We start from the raw sequence: 24,342 nt of genomic DNA, 5'->3' as shown, positions 1-24,342 counted from the left end.
TCAAGTGGGGTTCTGGTAGCCAGACAAAAAATCCTTGTTCATCCTATTTGGATGTTTGTTGTGGAATTTATTAGAAGAAGTTTACATAGCTCCAGCCACTTTCTGACAGATTTTAATATGAGTTTCCAACCTTCCCAGAGCTCTCAGCTGATGCGCAGTAGAAAGCCACAGAGATAATTTGCGTATCTCTTGTTTGCTGCTTTCGACCAAACCTAAAATACCTTCAGTTAATTTCAGTCGTGCTTACAAGATAATCAGTTTTGGTTCTGCTGCCAGCATTGTTTTGGTGTGCTCTCCCTACTCAGTACAGTGCATCAGATAAATGGGGGTGTAGAACATTCAGACTTTTTTTCAGTAAAGTCAAAGAATACTTTATTCCTACTGATGTAATTTTAAAATGACTGAATGTACTCTTTCTCATAAATGCTTCCTAATTTTGTGTCTAACCCTGTTGTGTTTCAAAGGATCCCTTGGATAACTGCAATCAGTGAAAAATCTGACAAACTGCAACCATTTTAATTTACTCGAAACTCTGAGTGCTTTCTCCAGAGGTTTATATTTACTAAAATTAAAATGAAGGAGGAAGATCTGCCGAAAGCACCAGTTCTCCATAAGGGAGAAGAGTTCTCCATTACCTACAGAGTTTGGATTTCTTTGGTGAACACTGTGATCACAAGTTTAAGAATCACCTCCAATGCAGAGCTGTAGCAAGGTTGTCTTAACATTTTGGAAAGGCTTTTGTTAGGGTGGGGGCTCAAACAGGAAAATTTGGGATGGCTGAGTAAAACAATAACAAAAATTCAATCGTAACTTTGCGGCAGAGACCAAAGGAAAGGGACGACAGCCATTCTCTAAGACCAGCTCCTGCTCAGCATGTGCCACATGTCTCCCCACAGCCCCCTGCTCGCTGTCTGCTTTGCTGCCTCCTGTGGAGTCCCAGGAATTGCCCTGCTCACGCTGGGAGTGAACCCTCTCACCGGGGCCTTGGGAGCCTTCAACATCTTCCTCTACACGTGCTGTTACACACCCCTGAAGAGAATGAGCATTGCCAACACGTGGGTGGGAGCTGTTGTCGGGGCCATTCCCCCCATCATGGGCTGGACTGCAGCTACTGGGAGTCTGGATGCTGGTGAGTATAAAACCCTTTCATCAGGACAAGTGATTGTCAGGGTAACTAAAAAAAAACCTACTCAAAAGGCAGTAAACTTAGTTTGTTACGCTTGTTGACCTGACCAGGCCACGTTGGACATGGCTTGCAGCAGCCTGGTTTAGTTGCAGGTGTCCCTGCCCATGGCAGAGGGTGGAAAGAGATGATCTTTAAGGTCCCTTCCAACCCAAACCGTTCTGTAATCCTGTGGTAGGGCTTCAAAAGCATCTAATTCTGCTAACATTCTCTTTACACAGGGGTATTTCAGGGCAAACGAGCTGATAAAGCAGCAGGTCCTATTGAATATGTGTTTTGACCATCCTAAAAAAAAAATCCAGAAGGAAAATAGCATCTTTGGTGTTCACATAGGAGAAAATGTTACATAATTTCAGGATTCAAACCATGTTCAGGATTAAAATCCTATCCAGTAAGATCCAACTTGAAAGAAACTTTCAGCTGGAAAATTCCCAGATGTGTTTTACTGTCTTTCCACAAGCCAGAAAATATCCTGGGAAGATTAATTTATTGGTGTATTTCTTAATTACCCATTGCTAAATTCTAAGCTATAAATGCTCCTTTCCCCCCCTCCTTGAAAAGCAAACGAAGACTTCTATTTTAGTAACTGTAAACCATTTTTACATCCCTTGTAAAACACTGATCTCTTCAGCTGCTCAACTCTGACACAATCAGGGCTTGTTTTTCCTGCCAGCTAGAAACTTAAGAATCAAAGTGGCTCCACAAACTTATAGTCTGAAGCAACTAATGAAGTGCAATTAATAGGTCTGTTAAGAATTGTTTTAGTGCACACTCATCCCACAGGGGGGCTTGAATAATACTTTCAACAACAAGGCTTTTAACCAGAAATTACCAGAATTTGTGCAAAATCTGTTCTTTATGCGCTTCCTAATAAAAGTCAGCCTGAGTTGGCTTTGTGTCCACATGTTCCCACACAGATCTAAACCAGAGCAAGGATGGATGGCATTGGGGGGGGGGGGGGGGGAAGGAGGAGGGGGTGTTTCAGTGTGTGCTGCTTCTGTACAAATATTTGCTTCTCTGAAAGTTACTTAGACCTAGAAATTAATGTAAGTGTATGTATAGTGTCTTAGTTAGGGAGCGCATAACAAACATTGTTAGCAGCTCTGTACTTTAGAAGAGAAGAGGGAACATGACAAAAAAGGCATTGAGGGGCTGGAGCGTGTCCAGGGAAGGGAATGGAGCTGGGAAAGGGTCTGGAGCACCAGGAGCAGCTGAGGGAGCTGGGGGGACTCAGCTTGGAGAAGAGGAGGCTTGGGGGGACCTTCTGGCTCTGCACAACTCCCTGACAGGAGGGGACAGCCAGGTGGGGGTTCGGCTCTGCTCCCAGGGAACAAGTGACAGGATGAGAGGAAACAGCCTCAAGTTGTGCCAGGAGAAGTTTGGACTGGATATTAGGGAAAAAAATTTCTTCACTGAAAGGGTGGTCAGGGATTGGAACAGACTGTCCAGGGCAGTAGTGGAGTTACCATTCCTGGAACTGTTCAAAAAACGTGTGGATGTGATACTTGCGGACATGCTTTAGTGGTGAACATGGTGGTGGTGGTGGGGTGATGGATGGACTTGATCTGAAAGGACATTTCCAATCTTAACGATTCTGTAATTCTATAGAATTAAATAAAAACAAAATGTGTATTTTTAAGACCCTTATCATTCTGGCTGCAGATGCTTAGACCTTGGATCTAACATTGTTTAGAGATTTTTGTGTTGGTTTTGCCACTTTATTGCAGAGTTGGTGTCTGAGGATGACTCTCATGGGCCTGTGCTTCACCTGCACAGTTCAGCCTGGAGGAGCTGGAGCGCAGAGCTGCATGTGTCCAAAAGCCCTTGCTGTAGAGGCCAGTGAAAGCCCAGCATGTTAAGCTGGCACTGATTGTCATTATCTTTAATTTGTCAACTTGCTCTTTGAGACCTATTTCGCAAAGAGCAAAACTGTCCCTGTACAGCAGCAGAGAGGGCAGCAGGGAGCCCCACTGGCCCAAGTAAGCTCTTCTTCTCTAATTTGCAGCTAAAATGTTGGTATTCGTCCCTGTGCCAGCTCTATTGTGGAGGGGATGATCCCTGGCAATGATGCCACCAGTGGAAGATGATAACTTTAAACCACCCAAGCAGACTTTGTCAGAACACGATAATCTGGTGCATAACCAGTGTGTTTTGGGCAGCTAAAACGTTTTATGATCACCTCCCAGTCTGTGTCAGGGAGGCCAGGCAACTTATTTAATAGAGAAAGAAATGTTATTGAGCTGATACTGGTGTTTGTAATGAAGCATACCTGGGGAGAGTCCTGAAAACAGGGACTGGAATGTAATACTTTAGTGCATTTCAGTATTAAATGAAAACAACAAAAAAAACCCCAACACAAACCCTACAAACACTTTTACAGAGAAAAGAAATAACTAGAAGAAAAGAATGGCATTGTAGACTATGATTTTCAGTGTTAAACATTCTACTTTTGCAAATAAGAGAGTTCAGCCCCTGGCAGCATCGTATCCGTGTGGAATACGGGTGCGTATCCATACACAACCTGCAGACCTGCGTCCCTTCCCTAACCAGCCTGGTCTCAGTTGTTGAACTCATTAATCACGTGTAATTAGTGCGGAGACTTAACCTAGTTTTAGGTAGAGGTGTGAAAATGCCTTTGCACCTCATTTTAAAAACATCATTCTACTCAATAACAAAGAGGAATGTGAAGGAAGGGAGGCAGGAAACTAATGAGAAGGGAAGTTCTCACCGCTAAAGTGGTGGCCTTTTGAGTTTACATTTTCCTGTGGATTTTCTCTCCTTGTAATCTTCTCACAGCAGCCACATTGTTGTACATGTTTCTGGTTGTAGGGAAAACAATATTTTGTAGCCCTTTCATTACTGTTTGTGGGGGGAGCCAAGTGTTAAACTGTTGTGTTTAACAGTTTGGACAGTCATGTCCACTCTGTTCAGGAGTTCCATGACATGGATGCTATGAGATATCTTGTGCTTTGGGAGAGTTGGAGATGGTTCCTTAGACAGCTGAAGATGGTTCCTCGTTTCCAATTCTGAAGCTAATAACGAAGTATCTCAGAGTGGAGCAGCCTAGTTTTAATTTGTCCTCATTTTGTTTATGACTTTCTTATCTCAAAGATGAATACCTTGGCAGTTTCTTGCACAAGAACCAAATACTGTGTAGTTGCAGATGGAAATCTGGGACCTTTGTATTTCCAGTGATGCAAACACTTGCTGTAATTTATAGAACAATCATAGAATCATAGAATGACTTGGGTTCATAAGGAACCTTGAGGACCATCTTGTCCCACCCCCTGCCTTGGGCAGGGACACCTTCGACTAGACCAGGTGGCTGCAAGCCTCATCCAGCCTGGCCTTGGACACTTCCAGGGATCCAGGGGCAGCCGCAGGTGTTCTGGGCACCCTGTGCCAGGGCCTCACTGCCCTCTGAGCAGTTTCCTACACTACACATCTTTGCAGATCTTGTGGTACTTCCCAGGAATGCTTGCTTCCATTTCTGCCCCGATAGGTAACTTCTGTGCTCCTAAGCCTGATTGAACATCCTGCCCCCCAACCCTGGATTTTGTGCCAGCGTAATTTAGGGAACACCTCCCATTTCAAAAGTGAAAGATAAGGTTATCTCTGGGAAGATGTGGAATTCTTTGTTGTGGGTTTGGGGAGGGGGTTGTGTTTTTTTAATGGCAGCTGTTTGAAACTTATGAAAGATGGAGGATGTTAACATTTCCTTGCTGGGGGAGTGAGTGCAGGTGAGACCGTCAGAAGTGTATGATAAATGTCATTTATCACATGGCTATCACTGCCACGTATCTGGGGTATTTATGCAGAACTTAACTGCCAGCCTGTGATTTGCAGTAACATGTTTGCTTCCTTGAAAGCAGATTTCATTGCTCCTTTGTGGGACTACTTGTTTCTGAAGAGATTTGTTTATCTAGTAAATCAAGACACCTTCAAAATGTTTTACAAAGGAAGGACTAGCAGGAAAATAATGGCATTCACTTAAAACCTTAAGTGACAGCAGAGAGACAGGAAGAGAGGTCAAACTCCTCTGTGCCAGATCTTCCTCCTGTATGGGATCCACACGCAGGAGAGCTCCTGGCTCTGCCGCGATGCTGCTGAGCTTGTGCACAGGGATCCTTAGGAAGAAACAGAGCTGTTTATTTTGGTGTGTAAGAGGCACAGTGTATATATGCTTTAAATTACCCTCACACTGCTGTTCTCTCTCCCCAGACTAATATCCATTTAAACTTGTTATTTCTAGTTAACAGGAAAACTGAGTTTGGAGTAAATGTCTTCAAATGCCACAGCCTCTTTTTTTTGCCTTACACATTTTCATAGAATCCTAGAATGGTTAGGGACCTTATAGATTATCTTGTTCCAACCCCCTGCCGTGGGCAGGGGCACCTTCCATTAGACCAGGTTGCTCCAAGCCCCATCCAACCTGGCCTTGGACGCTTTCAGGGATGGGACAGCCACAGCTTCTCTGGGCAACCTGTGCCAGGGCCTCACCACCCTCACAGCGAAGAATTTGTTCCTAATACCAAATCTAAATTTCCCCTCTTACAGTTTGAACCCATTCCCTCTTGTCCTGTCGCTACAGTTCCTGATGCAGAGTCATTCTCAGACGTCTCTGTAGCCCCTTCAGGTCCCGGAAGGTGCTGTGAGGTCTCCACACAACCTTCTCTTCTCCAGGGTGAACAGCCCCAGTTCTCTCAGCCTGTCCCCATTGGGAAGATGCTTCAGTCTCTTTATCAACTTTGAGGACTCCTTTGGACTTGCTCCAACAGTCCCATTTCCTTCTTATGTTGGGGGCCCAAGAACTTTTGTACTTCTTCCACTGACCATGCTCTGCTCAGGTGCTGAAGGCTGGATCCTGCCGGCAAGCAGGATCAGTGTCGCGGGGCAGAGCAATTTGGTGCCACGGAGTTCATACAAACCACCCAGTGAGATGGAAGTGACAAGCAGGGCTCCTCAACCTAATGTGCTTATCAGCTAAAGGGATTTATTCTGAATAGGTGGTGGTGGCAGAGCAGATAAGGGCCCTGACAGTGCAGCAGACATTGCAGAGCCGTGGTGGCCCAGGAGCCATAGGTATTACTGCACCAAAGAATGTTTATCTCAAGAGACTGTTTACTTTATCTCAGATGCTCCACTCCTGGTCTCATTTCCCTGAAAGACATCTTGTACTGATTTTCATTCATTTTCAGAAATTTAAATAATTCCTGGGGCTATGGAATTTATAGACTCGGTATCAATTGTAATCATGTGGAGGCTGATTTTAAATTGCCTTTACTTTGTAATTCAAATTGTGTTGTATGGTAGACATTAATTATGTCAGCCAGCATCTATTTACAAAAGGGGATTTAAAAACGGGCAGTTCTTATCAGCTAGTGACATTTGGCAGATGGATGGTTTCAGTAACAAAAAAAAGGAGAATAGGATAGAGGGGGGGCCTGTGCCCAACCTGTCATGGCTGGAGTCTCTCATACCTTCCCTGGTGTAGCACTTGTCTGCCAGTAGGAGGGAGAGCAAAACAACAACTTAATTGTATGCAAAATAAGCTTGGAGGTCTTTGTGTCTCTTCCAGTTAAGCACTTGGAGCTTTCAAAGCCCCTTGATGTGGGAGCAGGTCTGGGAGCCAGCCGCCAGAGCAGGGCAACTCCAGCGTCCTGCTGCCGGAGCAGAGGACGCTCCTGCTATAAACTCCCACTGGTAAACTCAGCTTTTCAGGGTTTCACTTCCCAGATGAAAGGGCAGAATTTGTGGTCTGTTCCAGAGGAAACGGAGATATTCATGTCACTGACATATGAGACTTGAAGCTGGGGGCCCAGGAGTATGCTTTGTGGGGGTAAAAACTGTAAAAAATGAGGTAGAGGGACAATACTAGTGAGCAGCTGGTCTGAATTTAGGACAAAAGCCAGTGGGCTATTTTTTTCTTCCTTTCCATCTTCATAAGAGACAAAAGAAATGGCAGTTCGACTGCTGGGGCACCTGGGGTTCACAGGCAGCGTGCCCTTTGCCTGGTTTTCTACCCTGTGTGTGGCTGATGGGGCAGCCCCATGCCCCTGGGTGTGAAACACAACACCCACAGTGAAATCAGGACAGGGGGGTCTGCAGGAGGGGCTCCCACCCTTGGGCTAGTGGGAGCCCTGCCAGAGCCTGGACGAGGTGGCTGACGAGGAGCCCCTGCATGGCTCTGCAGGTTTGCAATCCTCTGCTGAGTCTGGTCCTTTGGTAAATACTTCCTAAACATATTTGCAGAAGAGTGTATTTTCATCTTACTCAACAGGCTCTTCTTTTATGGCATCTGTTGCTGGGGTTAGCTAAGGTGAGTTATGTATGGCGTTGTTGTTTTCTCAGCCTTGCCTGTGTAATGAAAGGTGTTTCCCTGTGAGGCTTTTGGGTGCAATAATCTGTTGTGTGTCACACAAGAAGTGCGCATGCCTGTGTGTATCCATACACCCACAGCTTTTCTCCATGTGGCGAGCGTACCTGAGGACATCTGGCTTCCTTCTGTTAAAGGCAGAACCAGGAACACTCTCTCGAGGTGAAAAACTCCACAGCCAACTTCATTTCCTATTCCTGGTGGACACTGAGGATCCTTTTGTTTTGCAGACAAGCCAAACACATGGCCAACATCCCCTTCCCTTTCAGTGCTGTCGCAGAGGAGTCTATTGCAGCCCTTAGACGCTCCTGTTCCACAGGCCTTCTGTGCCACCCTTCAAAAGAAGCAGCTATTGAAACCCCTGACCATGAAGCTTTTGAGTTTTCCAGTGTTTTCCTCCTCGCCCTTGGTTTCCATGACGGTGTAACCTTGGAGGGGCGCAGTGCGGGCTGGCCTGTGCATCCCACGCTGACAGCCGGGACCATTGTCCCAGCCCAGGGACCTTGTGCAGAGCTTTAAAAGTGATACTTTCCCTTTTTCCCCTCAAGGCTGCTTTGCTGCTCCTGCGGCATGCAGCAGAAGCAGTAGCATCTGCTTTTGTTTGCCAGTGGAAGCAGAAGTGCTGGTTGTTGTCTTGCTGTGGTGCTGATGCGGGCAAAGTAGAGGGGAATTGCATCAGTTTGGTTTAGGTTAGTGTCTAGGTAATTCCCAAATGTCTTTGTGTTTGAGAAGGCTTCATAATTGCAAATTAGGATGTAAATTTTGATGAGCTAATCCTGTTCTTAATCCTAAAGACAGTGGGAAGAATTAAGTAGCTGGTAACATTTCTCCTCAGGAGGGATGGTATCAGGACAGTATCTTGAACAATTGTAACTGGAGGTCAGTTGATTTAACAATCAGTTTCCATCACTGAAACAAACTGAAGCACAGGCAGTAATGATTGTACCTTCCAGCTCTCCTTCACAAACAGAAAATGCAACCAAGAGCTGAACAAACCAGTCCTTATGGATCAGGACACCACTGTGAATCTTTGTACCAATACCCCCAAATAATCCTTAAAGATTACATTGAACCTGAACTAGGCTTTGACAAAATTTTAAAATCTTTCTTTCTTTACCCCCATAATTGCTCACAGAAATCTCCAGGGAAGACTACTGTGTTAAACTTGTGAATGAACACAAAATAAAAGACAGAAAATAAAAGTTTTGGACAGGTATCCTCTGCATTTTTTGCGAATATGTAAATCCTGTAAAACTCATACAGGACTGTGGTGAAAAGTTTGGGACTGGTTATGTTAAAATTTCTTGTGGAAAAGGCAGCCTGAGACAGCACGATTGTTCACAAGCAGGTGGATACAGCTGGACCAAGTCAAATCTCTGATCTCTAATCTACCTTGTCTGGATTAAAGAGGAGTAATTTGTTCAACATCTTTTAAGGGAAGAGAGCCAGTTGTGCGCTATCAAGTAAAACGGTGTGTGGCTGTTTCCTGACTACGATCCATTAAGAGGCTGAGCTTACACTGCCAAAGCCTTCTCCTCCTTACATCAGCCAAACTCGTACCCGTTTCCTAGAGACAAAAGGCCAGTGCTTTTCTCTCATAAGTCAGAGCTACCAACGTCTGGAAATAATTTTAAAATTCTTTCACATTATTCAAGGCAGAAGACTTACTAAAATTGTGCTTTAAGCAAAACAACATTCTTAGGTTGCCAAGGCAGTAAACACCAGCTTTGGGAAATGCAGTTAAGATTTCAGCATCTGTTTTGGAGCTGATATTTAACTATTCCATGTTTATTTTAATGGCTGGTTGGCCACTTCCCAGTTATACATGCAGCACAAGCAAAGACAGAAGGAGCGAGTCTGTTCTTGAACTGATGCTACAGGTTAGCTCCCATTCCTTATTGTTTTTGTTTTATTGATTAGGTGAATAGGTGTTTGTCCTGCCCGGAACCTGAACGTGATCTGAGAGGTTTGCAGAACTCTGTGCAGTGGGAAAGCACTGTGTGTTCTTTACAGAACAATGAGAAGGGCAAGAGGGGAGCACACATTGTTCCTCTGCAGTGTGTTTTCAGGAACACGGTGTTGATACAGCAGTCCCTGTAGAAAATCTGGGACATGTTTGTCCTGACTTGTGTGGACAGGCCCATGTTCACCTGCCTGCCCAGGCTAGTCGGACTCTAGCTGACCCTGCTCCTGAGGCAGGAGCTTCCACCAACACACACTGTGCTCCAGCCTGTGCCCTCCTGTAGCTCAAGTCCTTTTCTTCCCTGGAGAAATTTGTCTTCAGAAATTTTTTTGAGAGTTTCAATTGGACCATCCCAAACTGTTGTGTCTCACTTAAGGCAGACAGCTGAAATAATTATCTGTGGGTGAAACCATCACAGTGGCTCCATGTGCCAACTGAACAGGTATAAAGCTCTTTGATGATGAAAGGTATTGCCAGCATGAAAGAGGCATATTTCAGATCATTACTTAAGAGAGTGGCATCCTCAGCATGAGACAGTCAGGCAGAATTCAAACATTATTTCTGCCCTTTAGTGGTTAAGAAGGTAGGTTTGCAGTCCTCAGGTTGCTTGGTTTGCTCAGAAAGAGTTATGCTGGCACTGATAACTCAGCAGCTGCATGTACTTACTCTTTCTTGAATAGACGTTGTATGGACTTGAACACTATCCTTTGTGGGACGTGAGAAGTTTGAGGAATTGACATCTGCATCTGGAGCTTTTCATTGCTGTGGCACTGATGTTACTGTGAGCCCAGGGTGGGCAGGACAAGGAGCTGTTGCTGCCTGAATGCTCTGCTCTCCTCTCCTCTCCAGATGTTAACCAGTGGTCAGAGCTCATGGTCTGCAAGGACTTACACCCTAAAAACCATTTTCCAGCCTCCTGCTCTTGGGGGCTCTTCCTACCCAAGGATTTCGTCTGGCTCTTGCACTGACATTGCTCTCTCACCTGAGATTTAGACCATTCAGCAAATGAGATCTTCATAAATTGCTCTAGAAGGAACAAACCATGAAATTTTAATCAAGATTTCTAAAAAGCCACATGGCCTTCTTGACGCTTTAAAGAGCAGAACTTCAGAGGGCTGTGCTTCTTGCTCTTGTAATTCTGAAAATTAGACTGTCAGCTGCTGTAGTTTGCAAACACAAAGTCACTAGCTGCTTTTGGAAGTCTCATCTCACAATTATTTCCAAGTCTTACCCAAATTTATTGAACTGTCAGACATCCAAGCAGTTGCTGAATGACTGTGGAATTTAGTGTCCTGTTTGTTTTAGGAAAAATGCGATTTATAAAGCTTCAGTATTTCACTAGATAAAAATATATTTACAGAAAAAAGGAACCATTTTCTACCTTCTTCAATGCCAGTTGACATTTTTGCTTTATCTTAGATATTAAAATAAAATAAAAATCTCAGCTTGTTCTTGTTTATTAAAAAGGAGGTCTATTTCTATTTAAATAAATCACGAAGAAGAATTTAAGAAAAGAAATAATAGCTTAACCTTAAAATTCGTGAGGAATGATAAAACCTGTTACCTTGAGCTCCGTGGGTGCTTTAGGACCTACCTGGTTCTCTGCAGTCCTGGAACTTTTGAGATTATTTAAGACAGTGAAAAGAGATGAAAGAATAGGAACTCAGGAAGAAAATATTTTATTCCTATTTTGCATACATGAGTGAAAGAGTTCTGGAGACCTGGGCCCTGTTTTCCTTAGTTGACTTCATTTTCTCCAAAATCAAAGAGGACTGATCTGACAAGTTACTGGGATTTCTAAGTGTCTGCTGGATCTGTCCCAGGCTCTCACACTTGGAGAGAAGAATTGGTCATAAACAGGCTCAATTGCAGCAATTAAAAATTTGGCCAAAAAGGCCTAGGAGATTGGGATACCCATGAGCCAGCCAGGTACTTGTGGTCCTGCAATTTATGAACTATTGCAAAAAGCAGAGAGATGTGAGTTCCTGTCAATCTGCCTGTTCTCAGATTTCCACAAGCTGTGGAGGAGCCAAGAGACCCCAAGGTGCTGGATGTCCCTCGGTGTCCCTGGGTGTCCCTTGGGTGCTGGCTGTCTCACGCTGCCCAAGCAATGACTCTGTTCCGACAACCAGCTTTGCTTTTGTGAACCCTGCACCAGGTCCACATGTTCCAGTTGGGAGCAACCTCGTCTGATGTTCACTTAATTATAAACTCTGTAGAGAAAAGGGAGATTTGCAGTGATTTAGCTGAGTTCCCAAACTGTTGGGAACGGCACAGAGGCCATAGAGTAGACTCAGCTCTGTTTGGAAACAGATTTGTCTCCAGAGTTCATCTCGCTGTAATATTGCTTAAAAACACTGCTGACTTAATTATGACATAGTTAACATTCATCTAGTAATTAATGAGTATTACAATGTCTCCTCTGGGCTTGACAGGATTCCTACTGTGAGCTCATTTGATGCTGAACTGTACTATACTATGTGCCGTGCTTTGCAAGTCATCAGTCTTATGTGACACTTAAAATTCTCTGACAACCCGACAATCTCCGCCTGGGCCAAGGAAATTACAGGATGTCCCAGCACATGGGAACCTAACAAAAAGATTGGGTCAGTTAAAGTCCTCATAATGGGCTATTAAATAGTTTCACTGTTCAGCTTCTCTGTAAAATTTCAATTATCTCAATGGTTGTAATGTAATCAAAGTAATTAAATTCCAAAGGCTTGCATGTAAAAACCAGAGCTTTGTAAATGGGAATCCAGCCTCAAGTATTTTAGTTGGTCTGTTTGTGTTTAAAAGTTTCTCCAGATGACTTTTTTTTAATGGTGTCATAGTAAGGGAACTGTTAAGGGGCTTTGTGTGTTTGAGGTTTAGGGTGTGTTTTGAGCTTGGCTGCACACAACATTTGAACAACTGAATAAGCAAAACCTGTGTTAGAGCCGAAACACAGGGATGCGGACACAGGTCTGGAGCTGTGGGAAGCAGGGACAGGCTCTGCTCCACGTCTTAGGCCCTGGCTTCATCTGCTTAGGTGTCCTCAGCTGATGGATGGATAATTGTAGCTTACCTTTACCTGAATTCTGACAATGACAAGCTAGTGTCTCTAAAGCACTTCAGATGTGATACTTGAAAAATACTGCTCTCTTAGGTGCAGCACATTTAGGATCTTGCCTCCGTTAATGTGTTTTACAAGAATAGGAAAAAGCTAAAGAGTGACTTATGACAAGAACATTTCCCCATTGTTTCTCCTGGTGTGGGGAGAACTGCTCCTTCAGTATGTTTAATTCTGGTTTATTTCAGCAGAGCTGCTCCCTCAGGTTTCAGCAGAACTGAAACAAATACTGTTCTGTTAGGACCAAAAGGACTTTTCTGGCCATGATATTCTGAAATGATTGGTAATTTTGGGGTACATCATTTTCAACTGTCTTAAAAGGTTCCAATTGAGAAAAGGTGCTAATACCTGCATCCAAAAAATCAACTTTAGAAGGACTGAATAGCTGGATTTGAAGCATTTTGGGCCATAGACCAGGAAATTGAGTGACCTAATTTGTGGCCTTCCAGTACCAGGAGGGGCCTAAAAGAAACATGGAGAGAGACTATTTACAAGGGTCTGGAGTCACAAGGGGGAATGGCTTCACACTGACAGAGAGCAGGTTTAGATTAGATGTGAGGAAGAAATCCTTCCCTGTGAGGGTGGTGAGGCCCTGGCACAGGGTGCCCAGAGCAGCTGTGGCTGCCCCATCCCTGGAAGTGTCCAAGGCCAGGTTGGACAGGGCTTGAAGCAACCTGGTCTAATAGAAGGTGCCCCTGCTCATGGCAGGGAATGAAATGAGATGATCTACAAGGTCCCTTCCAAACCATTCTGTGATTCCATGAAATCACCTGGAATCCATGGCAGACAATGTTGTTCTGAAAGCTGCACACCTAAGGTAAGTGTGTCTATCTCTGTACTTCAGGTAATCAAGTTCGAGAGGTGCACACTCACCTCAAGGAGTATTTGTTACTCATCCAAAAAAGCAATGAGATGGGTCTTTTACACCACTACTGGATTTATAAGCCACTGGAAACCTGCGTGAAGTCTAATGGAGAGTTCCTTCACTGGTGATAAGATACAGGAAAAAAGGCAATTTGGCAAACTGAGATTATTATTAGTTGCATGACAGCACCAGTGGGAGTTGTGCTGTTAGAGACAACAACTAGGCATGCACAGCTTCAAGGAATAGATGGAGAGGAGATCTGAACCATGAAGCTGTTCAGAGGACACAGTGATTTGGGCTTTTTCAGAGTTGCTGGGGAAGAATTGAGTGTTTGGGGAAGAATTTAAATACCTTAACCTGTTTGCAGATGAGTGTTGCTGTTTCTCTCAGGTCATTAAGAAAATGCTGGATGCGTGGCTCCAGTTGGAGAAGAAGTTTCCATAGAGAATGAGCTCATGGAGGCAGGGAGATACAAAGAAAGCATTAATGTGAGAGCAGAGGGTTTGGGAACTGGGGAAACAAAAGGAAAACCCAGGAATGCTCATAACATTGCAACAGCCTTGGGGGATTTTTTTGTGTCTTCAGATAAAATTAGTTTAGGGAGTTTGGTCTGAGGGCCTCCTGGAGGTTCACTGAAATTAGCACATGAGCTGCTTCTGCTTCAGTAAACGCTGTAATGTGTCCCAGGAAGAGCTGTAGAAATGTGGTGCTTCCATAGCTCCTTTTTGAGTGTAAAAGGAGTTAATTGGTGTGAATAGAGTTACTTGATCAAACTGATTAGAAGTTTCTTTGGTTTGAAGGAGTAAGTTCTCCATCTCCTGTTAGTACATTAACAGCTTCTGCTGGTTCTGTCCCCTGCCCAGGTCCATGATGGAGCTTGTCCCATACTGGGAGCTGTTCCCTCCCTCCCTCATGCAATGGGCAGACAGAGGGCTTGGCCTTGCTTCAGCCTACCAGGGTGTGGTGTTTCCCCAGGTCTCAGGAGCAGCAGCTTGTCCTCCTTTTCCTCTGTCACTGAGCCAGGCTCCCTGTGTCTGGTTGATGTGACACTGCTCTGCCCACTGGCTTTTTTTCTTCTCTGGACACACCAAATCAGGAACCTGAGAGTAGAATCTAGAGGCTCCCAGGAAAACAGTCTCTTGTCCAATTTTGCTTCATTTCCACCAATCTTCCCTCAGATAGAGACAGTTGGTGCAGGAACCAATTAGCAGTAGCTCATTAGAAGGAAGCGACTTGCCGAAATGCTTTTCAAATTAAGTGCTCCAAAACCAGGCAAACCACCGTGCTCCAACCCCATGTGAATGCTATGAAAACCAGAGGTTCCTTATCTTACAGGGCTGCCCTATCCCTGTACAGAGCAGTGTCACCAGTGTGCGGTGTCACTGGTGTCACAGGTGGGTAGCACTGCCCTCCTGCAAACAGGGCGTGACAGCTGAGGTCTGTGTGTGCCACTTCCTGCAGGGACCCTCTAACACTCTCTCTCCCCCTGCAGGTGCATTACTGTTAGGAGGGATCCTCTATTCCTGGCAGTTCCCTCACTTCAATGCCCTGAGCTGGGGTCTGCGGGAAGATTACTCCCGAGGAGGATACTGTATGATGTCTGTCACTCACCCGGGGCTGTGCAGGCGGGTGGCTCTGCGTCACTGCTTGGCCTTAATTGGACTCTCAACGGTGGCTCCTGTCCTCGACATCACCACGTGGACTTTCCCCATCATTTCGCTCCCTATCAACCTCTACATCTCCTACCTCGGCTTTCGGTTCTACAGGGATGCCGACCGCAGCAGCTCCAGGAAGCTCTTCTTCTGCAGTCTGTGGCACTTGCCAATGCTGCTGCTTGTCATGTTCACCTGTAAGAAATCGCTCCTGGAGAAGGAAGACAAAGGTGACCTACAGGAGAGAAGTCATGAGAGGGCTATGGAAATTAGATTGCCTTAAATGTCAATACCTGTCATCCTTGTGACACATCAGGTAGTATATTTTAGTAATTGCAAGGGGGGATCCTTTGGGAATCTGTTTTAAGAGGAATCATTTGTGCTTAGCGACCACTTCATGTGATAATTTTCTATTTTCTTTTGACAGGGAATAGTCAGGAGACCTTAAAACATTCAGGGCCTTAGGCCCCTTAACTCATCACAGATTATGATTTAGCCTATGCCAGGAGCACATCATTTTGGGATGGCCTTCCAAAGTCCCCATGAGTCACAGCCTCTTTTCTCACGAGTAGTTGAGGTAGTTAAGTTAGGAAGTCGCATGCGCACACGTGCCGCTGTCAGCACTGGCAGCCTTGGTGAAGCCATCAGGAAGTGACCAATGAATGATTTCTCACCCTTCTCCCCAAGCACGCCTTCCTTTAATTTAAACTTTGGGCACATGAAAGGGTGAACTCTTCTTCTCTCAATCTGTGCTGTACCTGTACTGGTATTACACCAAAGCCTTCCGTTTCAGGGGCTTTTTTCAATCAGCTGCTCTTCCCAAGGTTCCCATTCACCTCAGTAGATTTTTAGCTCTCATACACCTGGCACAGTGCGAAAGGAGCGAAGAAAACTCTCTTTCAGCACAACACACACAAGCATTTAAACAGCTCTCCTGTAGTGTATCCCTTGGACACACTGAGCCATTCTACTGTATTTCCGTCACAGGGAACTTCTGACTCCCAAGTGATTTTACATCATTAGTGTTTGAGCCCTGTGTGTCAGATCTTCAGCTGGTAAAAATCACCATTATTGTTTATGGCAGAGAGGCTGTGAATTGTGGAGGAGGTGAGAAGCATATGCCAGAGTCAGGTGGTTGTAAGGCTTTTCCATGTTAATGTGTCTTGTGCCAGCCCATTCAGTCTCAGCATCCTTAGACAAGCTCTGGACTGGCGTCAAAAGCTTGAGCTATGTTTAATGTCACAGTGTGAGTGGTGGCTCAGAAAGGCTTCACCTTGGGGGTGATTAATAGGTAAGGAAACACATTTTACAGAAAAAGAGCTGGGGATTTTAATCTAACATAATGTTCACTTGCTGATGCAACCAGTGTCTCTCCAAAGCAATTATTGTGGATGGTCTCCTGAGGAAAGTGCATTATCCCTGTTAACTGATATGCTGAAGAACATTTCTGGTCACAGTCTAACATGCTTGTGATCCTGCTGCTCAGCTGTGGCTCGCCCTCATCCTGCCTGGAGCTGGCTGTGACCTGCTGGGGTGCTCCCAAACACAGCAGCATCGGGGGCAGAGACAGCGATAGTTTATTGTGGTAGTGCCTGTTATGACTTGATGTGTTTTCATGCCAAGAAAACATATCAAGTCAAAATTTCTTTCCCATGTGGAGAGGGACTGGGCAGCAGGATGAGCACTGATCCAAAGATATAGCAATACCTGAAAAGGAAGACACTGTCTTGAGCTTGATCTCAAATAAAGCCCTTCAGGAAATGTCACAAATCTGCCACCAGAGGTGTATCACACTGACATAAAACCTTCCCTGGCTGCTCTCATGATCCAAGCCTGGCTCCTGGTCTCAGTTATGCTGGTGTAAATCAGGAGTGACACGGTTTAACCTGTGTTTTCTGGCAGAGGTGCTCGCAGGAGCAGGGCCACCTGTTTCCATGGCTGCAAGATTTGGTGACATGAGTGATTGCAGGTGACAAGATGGAGCTCCCTCACTGACAGACTCCACTGTGCTCAAGTTACTGTGGGCGACACTTTGTGGAACTGTATAGAAACTGTGCAACTCCTGAATTTGTTTTAAAAATGCATCCAGTCTTCTCTGCAATAAAGTGCATACTGTCCAAAAAGAGATGAGTGCTCCAAATCTGTTTTAAACTATTCACTTCTTGTTGAAACTCTGGTCAGGTTCAGTTAATTGCAAAAGTATTTGATAGTTTTGGGGCACTTCTCACAGCAACAATGTTTTTGACCACTGCAAGAGCAAGGACAGCTTGTGAAATGCTGATTTATTGTGCAAGCAGCACACTGAAAATAAATTGCGTGTGAGTGGAAAGGGCTTGTGCGAAACCAAAGAATTTGGTCAACCTTTAGGTGGGAGACAAACCTGAAAAGAGCAGATGGCTCATAAAAAACCACAGATTTTCCTCCCAGAGGCAGAAAGTGGTGCTGACGCAGGAGGGTTGTGGGTTTCTCCTAAGTCATTATGGAGCCAGGCTTCAGATGGCCTGCAATTCCTGGGTGCTGCTGAGGAATTCCATTCTGATTAAAGGTCTCAAGGACATGCCTGTGGTTGTGTCCTGAAGAGAGTCAGCTTCATTTCTTGGGCCAAAATGTGTAGCATTCACGGGGTTTAGGGCTGGATGGGAGCTTTGTAATCATCACTGAATGTCTGCAAAATGCAGGTCACTGGGTTGCACCATTATTTCCACACCCAGTGGGTCTGCCCTTGAGGGAAAGCATGGCTTTAGAATCAGTGGATCTGGGATTTAAATGTAAGATTATACCTTATTTAAATTTCTTATTTAAAAAGAAATGCTTTCTTTACCTAGAAAGTGTTCTCTGCTCTGCTGCACGTTGGCCATGTGTCAGGTGTGGATGAAACCATCTGCTGCCATTTTACTGCCTTTAGGAGATTTTGCTGTTGCATGTGCTTTGAAAATAGACATCTTCCCAAACTGAAGACTTGGTGGCAGACGGATATTGGAGTAGGTGCTCTCAGGTCTGTTTTTCAATATTGCTGGTGCCACTATGGAAAATTAAAAATCCTGAACTGTCTGCCGTCACCCAAGGATGTTTGTGGTCCCTGTGACCCTCCAGGGGGTACTAATGCCAGCCATCCCCCCCCTCCAGCACTGCTGTTACTGCTGCAGGGAAAGAGGCAGGTGAGGTGCATGAGGTGCCTTGTTGGGATGGATTTGCACAGGAGATAAACCCGGGCTTTCTGCATCTCTGTGCTGGGCTGTGCAAACATCAGGCTTTGAGGGCTCCTTGAACCTGGAACAGCAGTTCCTGCATGGAATTGCAATGTTGTTTTTTCCTTATCCCATTTGGATAACTTGAATATGGTTGTTCATCACTCTTTATCCTGGTTACTCAGGAACTCCCCATGGACTGGCCCTGCAGAATCACAGAATGGTTTGGGTTGAAAGGAGCCTTAAAGACCACATTGTTCCAACCCCCGGCCATGGAATACCTGCTCTTTATGTGGTAGTGAAAAAAATAGCAGTGGTGTGCTGTGTCCCTCCTAGCCCTAGGTCTGCTGGTAGCTGAGAGGGTCCCATCTCGGTGTTGCTGTCACAGGAGGCAGCTCTGCACCACCAGAAGCCTGGACTGAAGCTCATGGAGAAATCTGAACCAGCGACTCAAGATGATGAAGCCAGGTTTTGTCTATTTGGACTTGAAACCTTTTGTGTGGTTTTGTGGATGAAACAGTAGCCCTAAGGCTCAGGGAATCTTCATTCTTTCCAGATCTCTGTAGAAGAAATGCACCAGCTGTTAAATAGGGATGGAAATACTTCTTGTTGGAGGAGGGAACAGCTCATGTCTCTGTCAGCCCATGCCCATTGTTCTGAACAGCCTGGCAGGGTGAGTGCTGGGTAAGGCTTTGAAGAGTTGCAGGGGGACTGGGGTCTCCCCTCCTCTCTCCTTTGCCCTGACATTCAGCAGATCACGGAGCACACCACTTGCAGGGTGGTGTGGGGAACTGGGCTACATGACTGGGAGTTGCCCTGAGCTCTCAGGTTCACAAGGAGCCCCAGGTCTTGTATGAACTGTGTGTGGTACCCGAGCAGGGCAAGCATCCTGGTACCCCTGCCAGGGAGGCATGCCAGCACAGCAGGCAGTTGGTGGAACAAAGTGCTCTGCTCTTTGTTCCAGCATGAGTGAGGAAACCCAATCCTTGGGCTCACAGCGTTTTCCTTCTCATTTCCCCCAATGGGCTTTTTTTTTCACACTTCCTGGATCAATCTCTGATATAATCTGCCCCAGCAGAGTCACACATTCACACTCTCCTGGCTCCAGCAGCATTTCCCACTCAGCCAGGCCACGGCATTTCAGGGCTTACACAAAACACACGTCCTTTTCAGTTCTGAGGGTCCCAGGAGAGTAGGAATGGAAACAGTGATACTGTTAGAAATCATTGTCATTACAGATAGAAAGCATGTTGTCCCAGTTGCTCTCCAGAGGTGATTAGGTATTCCCTCTTCCTTGGAAGTTCAGGGTATCTACAGAACACTTTCCTATTATAGAGATATCAGCACTGTTTCCTACAAGCAGCTCTGCTGGAGGTGGTAATTCTAGGTGCTCCATTGCAGGCTGTCCCCAAAGGCATTTTGAGTCATGGAATTTCTTAACCAGGCAAAGAGCCAGTCCCGGTGAGGGCACATGGGATGCAAGATGCCACTTGTGCTGCCCATGGGACCTTGAGTCAGTTACTTGCCTCTTGGTGCTGCAATTTCTTCTTCCTGTTGTGGCAAGGTCAGTGCTGCAGGGCAGGGCTTGACCCCCAGGGGTACATGTCCAGCACTTGGCCTCGCCCAAGATAAGTCAGAGTCTGATTCTAATGTTCATCATCTCCCAAACAGCTTGGGGTTAGTTTGGAGTCAAAGGTCACACCTGTGTTGCAAGTTCAGAAGTGTCATCGGTGATGACCCTCCTCCATGAGATCCCTCAGACTGTGCCCTTCTGGGTGATTCCTGCAATGGTTTTTAGTCCCCTCTGAAATAAAAGTGCTACAGGCTTCTGTGGCTCCAACAGGAGGTCTAGTGAGCTTCAGAGCTGCCTTCGAACCCTTCTGTTCACAGAATCCCAGAGTAGCTGGGGTTGGGAGGGACCTCTGGGGATCATCTCATCCAGTGCCCTGCCAAGGCAGGGTCACCCAGAGCAGGTGACAGAAATGTGTCCAGGTGGGTTTGGAATGTCTCCAGACAGGGAGACTCCACACCTTGTCTGGGAAGCTGTTCCAGTGTTCTGCCACCCTCTGTGGAAGTTGTTGGGGAAGATGAAACAGGAAAGCCTTGGAAATATGATTGCCTGACAAAAGATTTTGGGAATATGAAAACTACAGGCAACATCGAAATGAAAGCCACTTTTGAAATACCAGGTCTTAGTTACTGAACAACTAGAAAACAATGGTATGGCCGACTGAAGTAATCCCCTCTTGATGGAACAATACCCTCTGCTTGCAAACAGGTCCAAGGGTCAGAGCAGACCCTACTAGCTCAGCAGAAGGGGTCCAAAGAGTAGTTTTTAGAAGTTAAGATGTAACACTCTATGGTAATATAAGAACTCTTATAGGCTGTATGTAAATGCTATAGGATTTGTATCTTGTATTAGATTGGTTAGTGACAATTAGAATATTCAGTGCAGAAGATGATTTATTGTATTGTAACCAGGACTTCAGACATTCTCATTCTCATTCTCACTTCTATTCATTCTCTCTTCTATTCATTCCTCTCTTCCACTTCTACTCTTGCTCCTACTCTCTCTCTCTCTCTCTCTCTCTCACCCGTTCACTCTCTTGCTCTCTTGGGCCTGCTCAGAGCTGAGTCTACCAGCTCTGAGCAGTGCCCCAATACCCACGCCCTTTACAATAAACCGGCTGTGTCCCAAGACCTGCCTATAGAGATCTCTCGTCTCCATCCGTCACCGTCTACGTCCGGCCGTCCCGACTGGACCCCAGAACCCCCTTAACCTACAGGAAGTAAGTTCTTTTTCATGTTGAAGTGGAACTTCTTGTGTTTTAGTTAATGGCCACTGCTCCTTGTGCTGTCACTGGGCTCCACTGGCTCCATCCTCCATCACCTCTGCTTTTCTGCTTCCAGACTTTACCTGTTTGCACTGAAGATTTTCCAGCCTGGGTCAGCACCTTGGGCTACTTTCCAGTATTTCAAAAAAGTACAGTTCATCTGTTTCACAGAACAGGGTTGGCAAAATGAGCTGTTTTCCCACAATGTGGAGATGTTTTCCTGCCGTTCCTAACCAGCTCTGGCACCCCCAGGCCTTGGAGCGAGAACTGACAATTTGGCAGCGGGCTCAGGCTGGCGCATTAAACCATTCTGGGAAGGTGCTGGGTGTTTCTCCCAGTGCCTGAAGGGTCGTGGCTCTCAGATGCTTGTTTGAGCATTGCTGACCCTTCCTAAGAGATGCTTTGCATGTGGTGGGCATAGACAGTCCTGGGGAGGTGGTAAGGAGCTGCTGCCATGGCCCATGAGCTTTGGGAGAGCACAAAGACTTAAAAAAGGGTGCTAGAAAGGAGGGTGCCTGGCCCTCACCACTAGTGCTGGAACCGCTCTAAATTCATGCTTGTATTCCCATTTTTCTAGGACACTTGACTCTGTCTTGCCCACTGAGGGAGTGAGGTACCTAAAGGGAGGTTTCCTTGTGTCTCCGAAGTGTGGGCAGCCCCCAGGACTGGGGCTGTTTTGTGGTTGAGGTTTTTCCCTTGCTTTTGCTGTTCCAGATGCATCCCATGGTCCTTTCTGCCCCCTGCTCCCCTTTGTAACACTTTCTATTCTAATTAGAGATTCCCTTTCATACATTTTTTTCATTGAATACGTGCTGTAACACGCACTGCCTGTGCCCCTCAAAACTGCGGCTGTAGCTGGACTCTGTTCTTCAAGGGAAATACAGACTTTGGGGAATTGCCCTGGGTGATTGGAAACAGCAGGGATCTGATCTCCCACACTGACCAAACTGTCCCTAACTGGGACCACTGGGGACATCTTGCCCATCTTCCTCACCCAAAAAGCAAGTAGAGGGAAGAGGGAAAGAGTCATACCTGCAGGTAGGATGCACAGAGACCAGACCATGGTGCCGGGGGATCTCCCAGCCTGGCAGGATGGGCTCCAACACTGACCGCCTTCTGGCACAGAATTGGATACACAGCACTCAAAGCTCATTTGCAAAGAAGTGTCTGGCCCAGAGACCCATCTTTTGTTTTTTTTTAACCAAGGAGAAAGATCAAGATTTTTGCTGCTGAGAAAAGCTGGGAGATGTTTGGGGTTTTGTTTATTTTTTAAATTTTTTTTGGCCATGGAGAGGAGACACTGTATCAAAGTTTAAACAGAGATGCAAACAAGGTAATTAAGGCATTTCTGCAGTGCTTCCAGGGGAGCTGCTGGATGGCATCCAGACCTGGGAAAGGAACAGCCTGAGTTTTATTTTTTCAGGTTAATTCCAAGGTTTGGATGGATATTTGTGCTGCAGAGCTGAACCACTGCTGCACTGAACCACTCCCAGCAGCACCAAAGGGAAACTCGGGCATGCCAGGGGGAAGCAGGGTGGCTGGGGCCACATTGTCACCCAGCAGCAGAGAGGAATATTATTTAGATCTCTTCTGTCTCATCTGATTGCTCTGACCTGGTTGTTACATTGCACTTGGCTTTCAACGGGAGCAAGGACTGGCAGGAGCTGTCAATATGTTGGGAGTGAGGCTGATTAACCCTCCTCACTTCGAAAATGAGCATTGGGAAGAGTGTAGTGCAACCATCTGCAGGCAGATGTTCCCATGCTGTCTCTTCACTGTGCTACTCAGAGCTCTGCACAGAGTGCAGGTCTGTCCCCACCCTGGACCCCATGGACCTTGGCCAGGCCAGGCAGTGCCTCCGCGGCTGCCAATAGATGACAAACGCTTCTAGTTTGGGGTGGGAGGGGGTCTGTCCTCTGTGGTGTAATTGCTGCCCGGCAGGTCTGGTCCCCAGGAGTCACCCAGCACTGCATCCCACGCTCCTGCTGGGAGCAGCATCGCTGGGCTTCCTGCAGGGCTTGCTCCGTGGGGGTGTTTGGGAGGTGCCCGTGGGTGAGATGAGCCCCCAGGCTGGAAGAAGCGCAGCTGAACGAGGTACCTGCAGACCTGAGCCTTGGTGACGTCTGTCTCTGGAGCCGTGACTGTGCCAGAGACGCTGTCGGACTCCACAGCTCAGAGCTCTGGAGACTGTCCAGCGCCGCCCGCCGCTTGTATGCCTTTCTTTCAGTGGGGACTGCAGGAAGGCCGTACTGGACAGATGGCCAGAGGGACAGGGATTGCTCCGCGCGGCTGCCGGGAGGTGCGGGCCGAGTCTCGCTTGGCCGCGGTGGCGGGAACTCCCTCTGTTGACTTCTCCCGAAGTTGCATCCCTTCATCCAGTGGTGTCCCTGGCTTTGGTAGTAAGTAGCACCTTCCGTAATGTCTGTAGCCCTTACTAAACCACAGACCGGACTGATTATTGCTGCTTTTGTAGCCTTTGCAGAGCTGTTTTTATTTATAATTGCACCCCGCTGGTGTGTTCATAATGATTTTCCCAGCTGCATCCCATGCGGTCCGGTGCTGCAAAGCCACATTTTCATAGTAGCTGTTGTTGCTTTTAATCACTTGTTATTTGGATGATGTATTAATAGCAGTATCTCTGTGAAGCTTTAGAGTGTTTTCTTTTTCAAAACATTTACAATAAAAGCTAAGTGTTAGCCCTAATAAAACCTGTTTCCTTTGGCTACCTCCTCCAGCAATGAATCCAATTAACTGAGTGCTTAGTGGAGAGCCCGTCTCACCCTGTCCTGCCCCACCTCCACCCTAGAGCCTCTCCTGAATTTCTGATTAAAAGGTGTTTAGGACCCCAGTGGGAATTGGAGGGGTGTGAACTTGTAATTGCCCATGTGCAGACTGTAGGAGGCTGTAATAATCCCACCTATACTTTGCAGATGTTCATTTATGCCTTGTGATTCTCCTAAACCCCAAATAACCCATCACACCGTATTTCCCAGAAAGGAAGGATGATGAGGCTGGGTGGTTTGATGCTCTTGAGATGAGAAAGCACTAGTGAGAACAGAAATAAAACCAGAGCAGGCTGTTGCCTCCTGAGAATCCTGAGCCTGTGAGTGGGGAGGAGTGGGGTGATGTTCTTTATTTTAGCCATTTATGGGGGAAACAACTCCCCAGCAAA

General features: G+C 46.2%; 1 protein-coding gene across 1 annotated transcript in view; it reads left to right on the top strand.

The window, feature by feature from the left end:
• Nucleotides 1-17,273, top strand: part of LOC125335953 (protoheme IX farnesyltransferase, mitochondrial) — a 102,949-nt gene extending 85,676 nt beyond the window's left edge. The window contains exons 6-7 of the mRNA XM_048323986.1: nucleotides 897-1,129; nucleotides 14,989-17,273. Coding sequence (XP_048179943.1) covers nucleotides 897-1,129; nucleotides 14,989-15,431 — 676 coding nt within the window. The 3' untranslated portion in view covers nucleotides 15,432-17,273. The remainder of the gene's footprint in view (nucleotides 1-896; nucleotides 1,130-14,988) is intronic.
• Nucleotides 17,274-24,342: the final 7,069 nt, after the last annotated feature.

The sequence above is a fragment of the Corvus hawaiiensis genome, chromosome 19, assembly GCF_020740725.1.
Source record: "Corvus hawaiiensis isolate bCorHaw1 chromosome 19, bCorHaw1.pri.cur, whole genome shotgun sequence".
In the NCBI taxonomy this organism is placed as follows: domain Eukaryota; kingdom Metazoa; phylum Chordata; class Aves; order Passeriformes; family Corvidae; genus Corvus; species Corvus hawaiiensis.
This window is presented reverse-complemented; position numbering and strand designations above follow the sequence as displayed.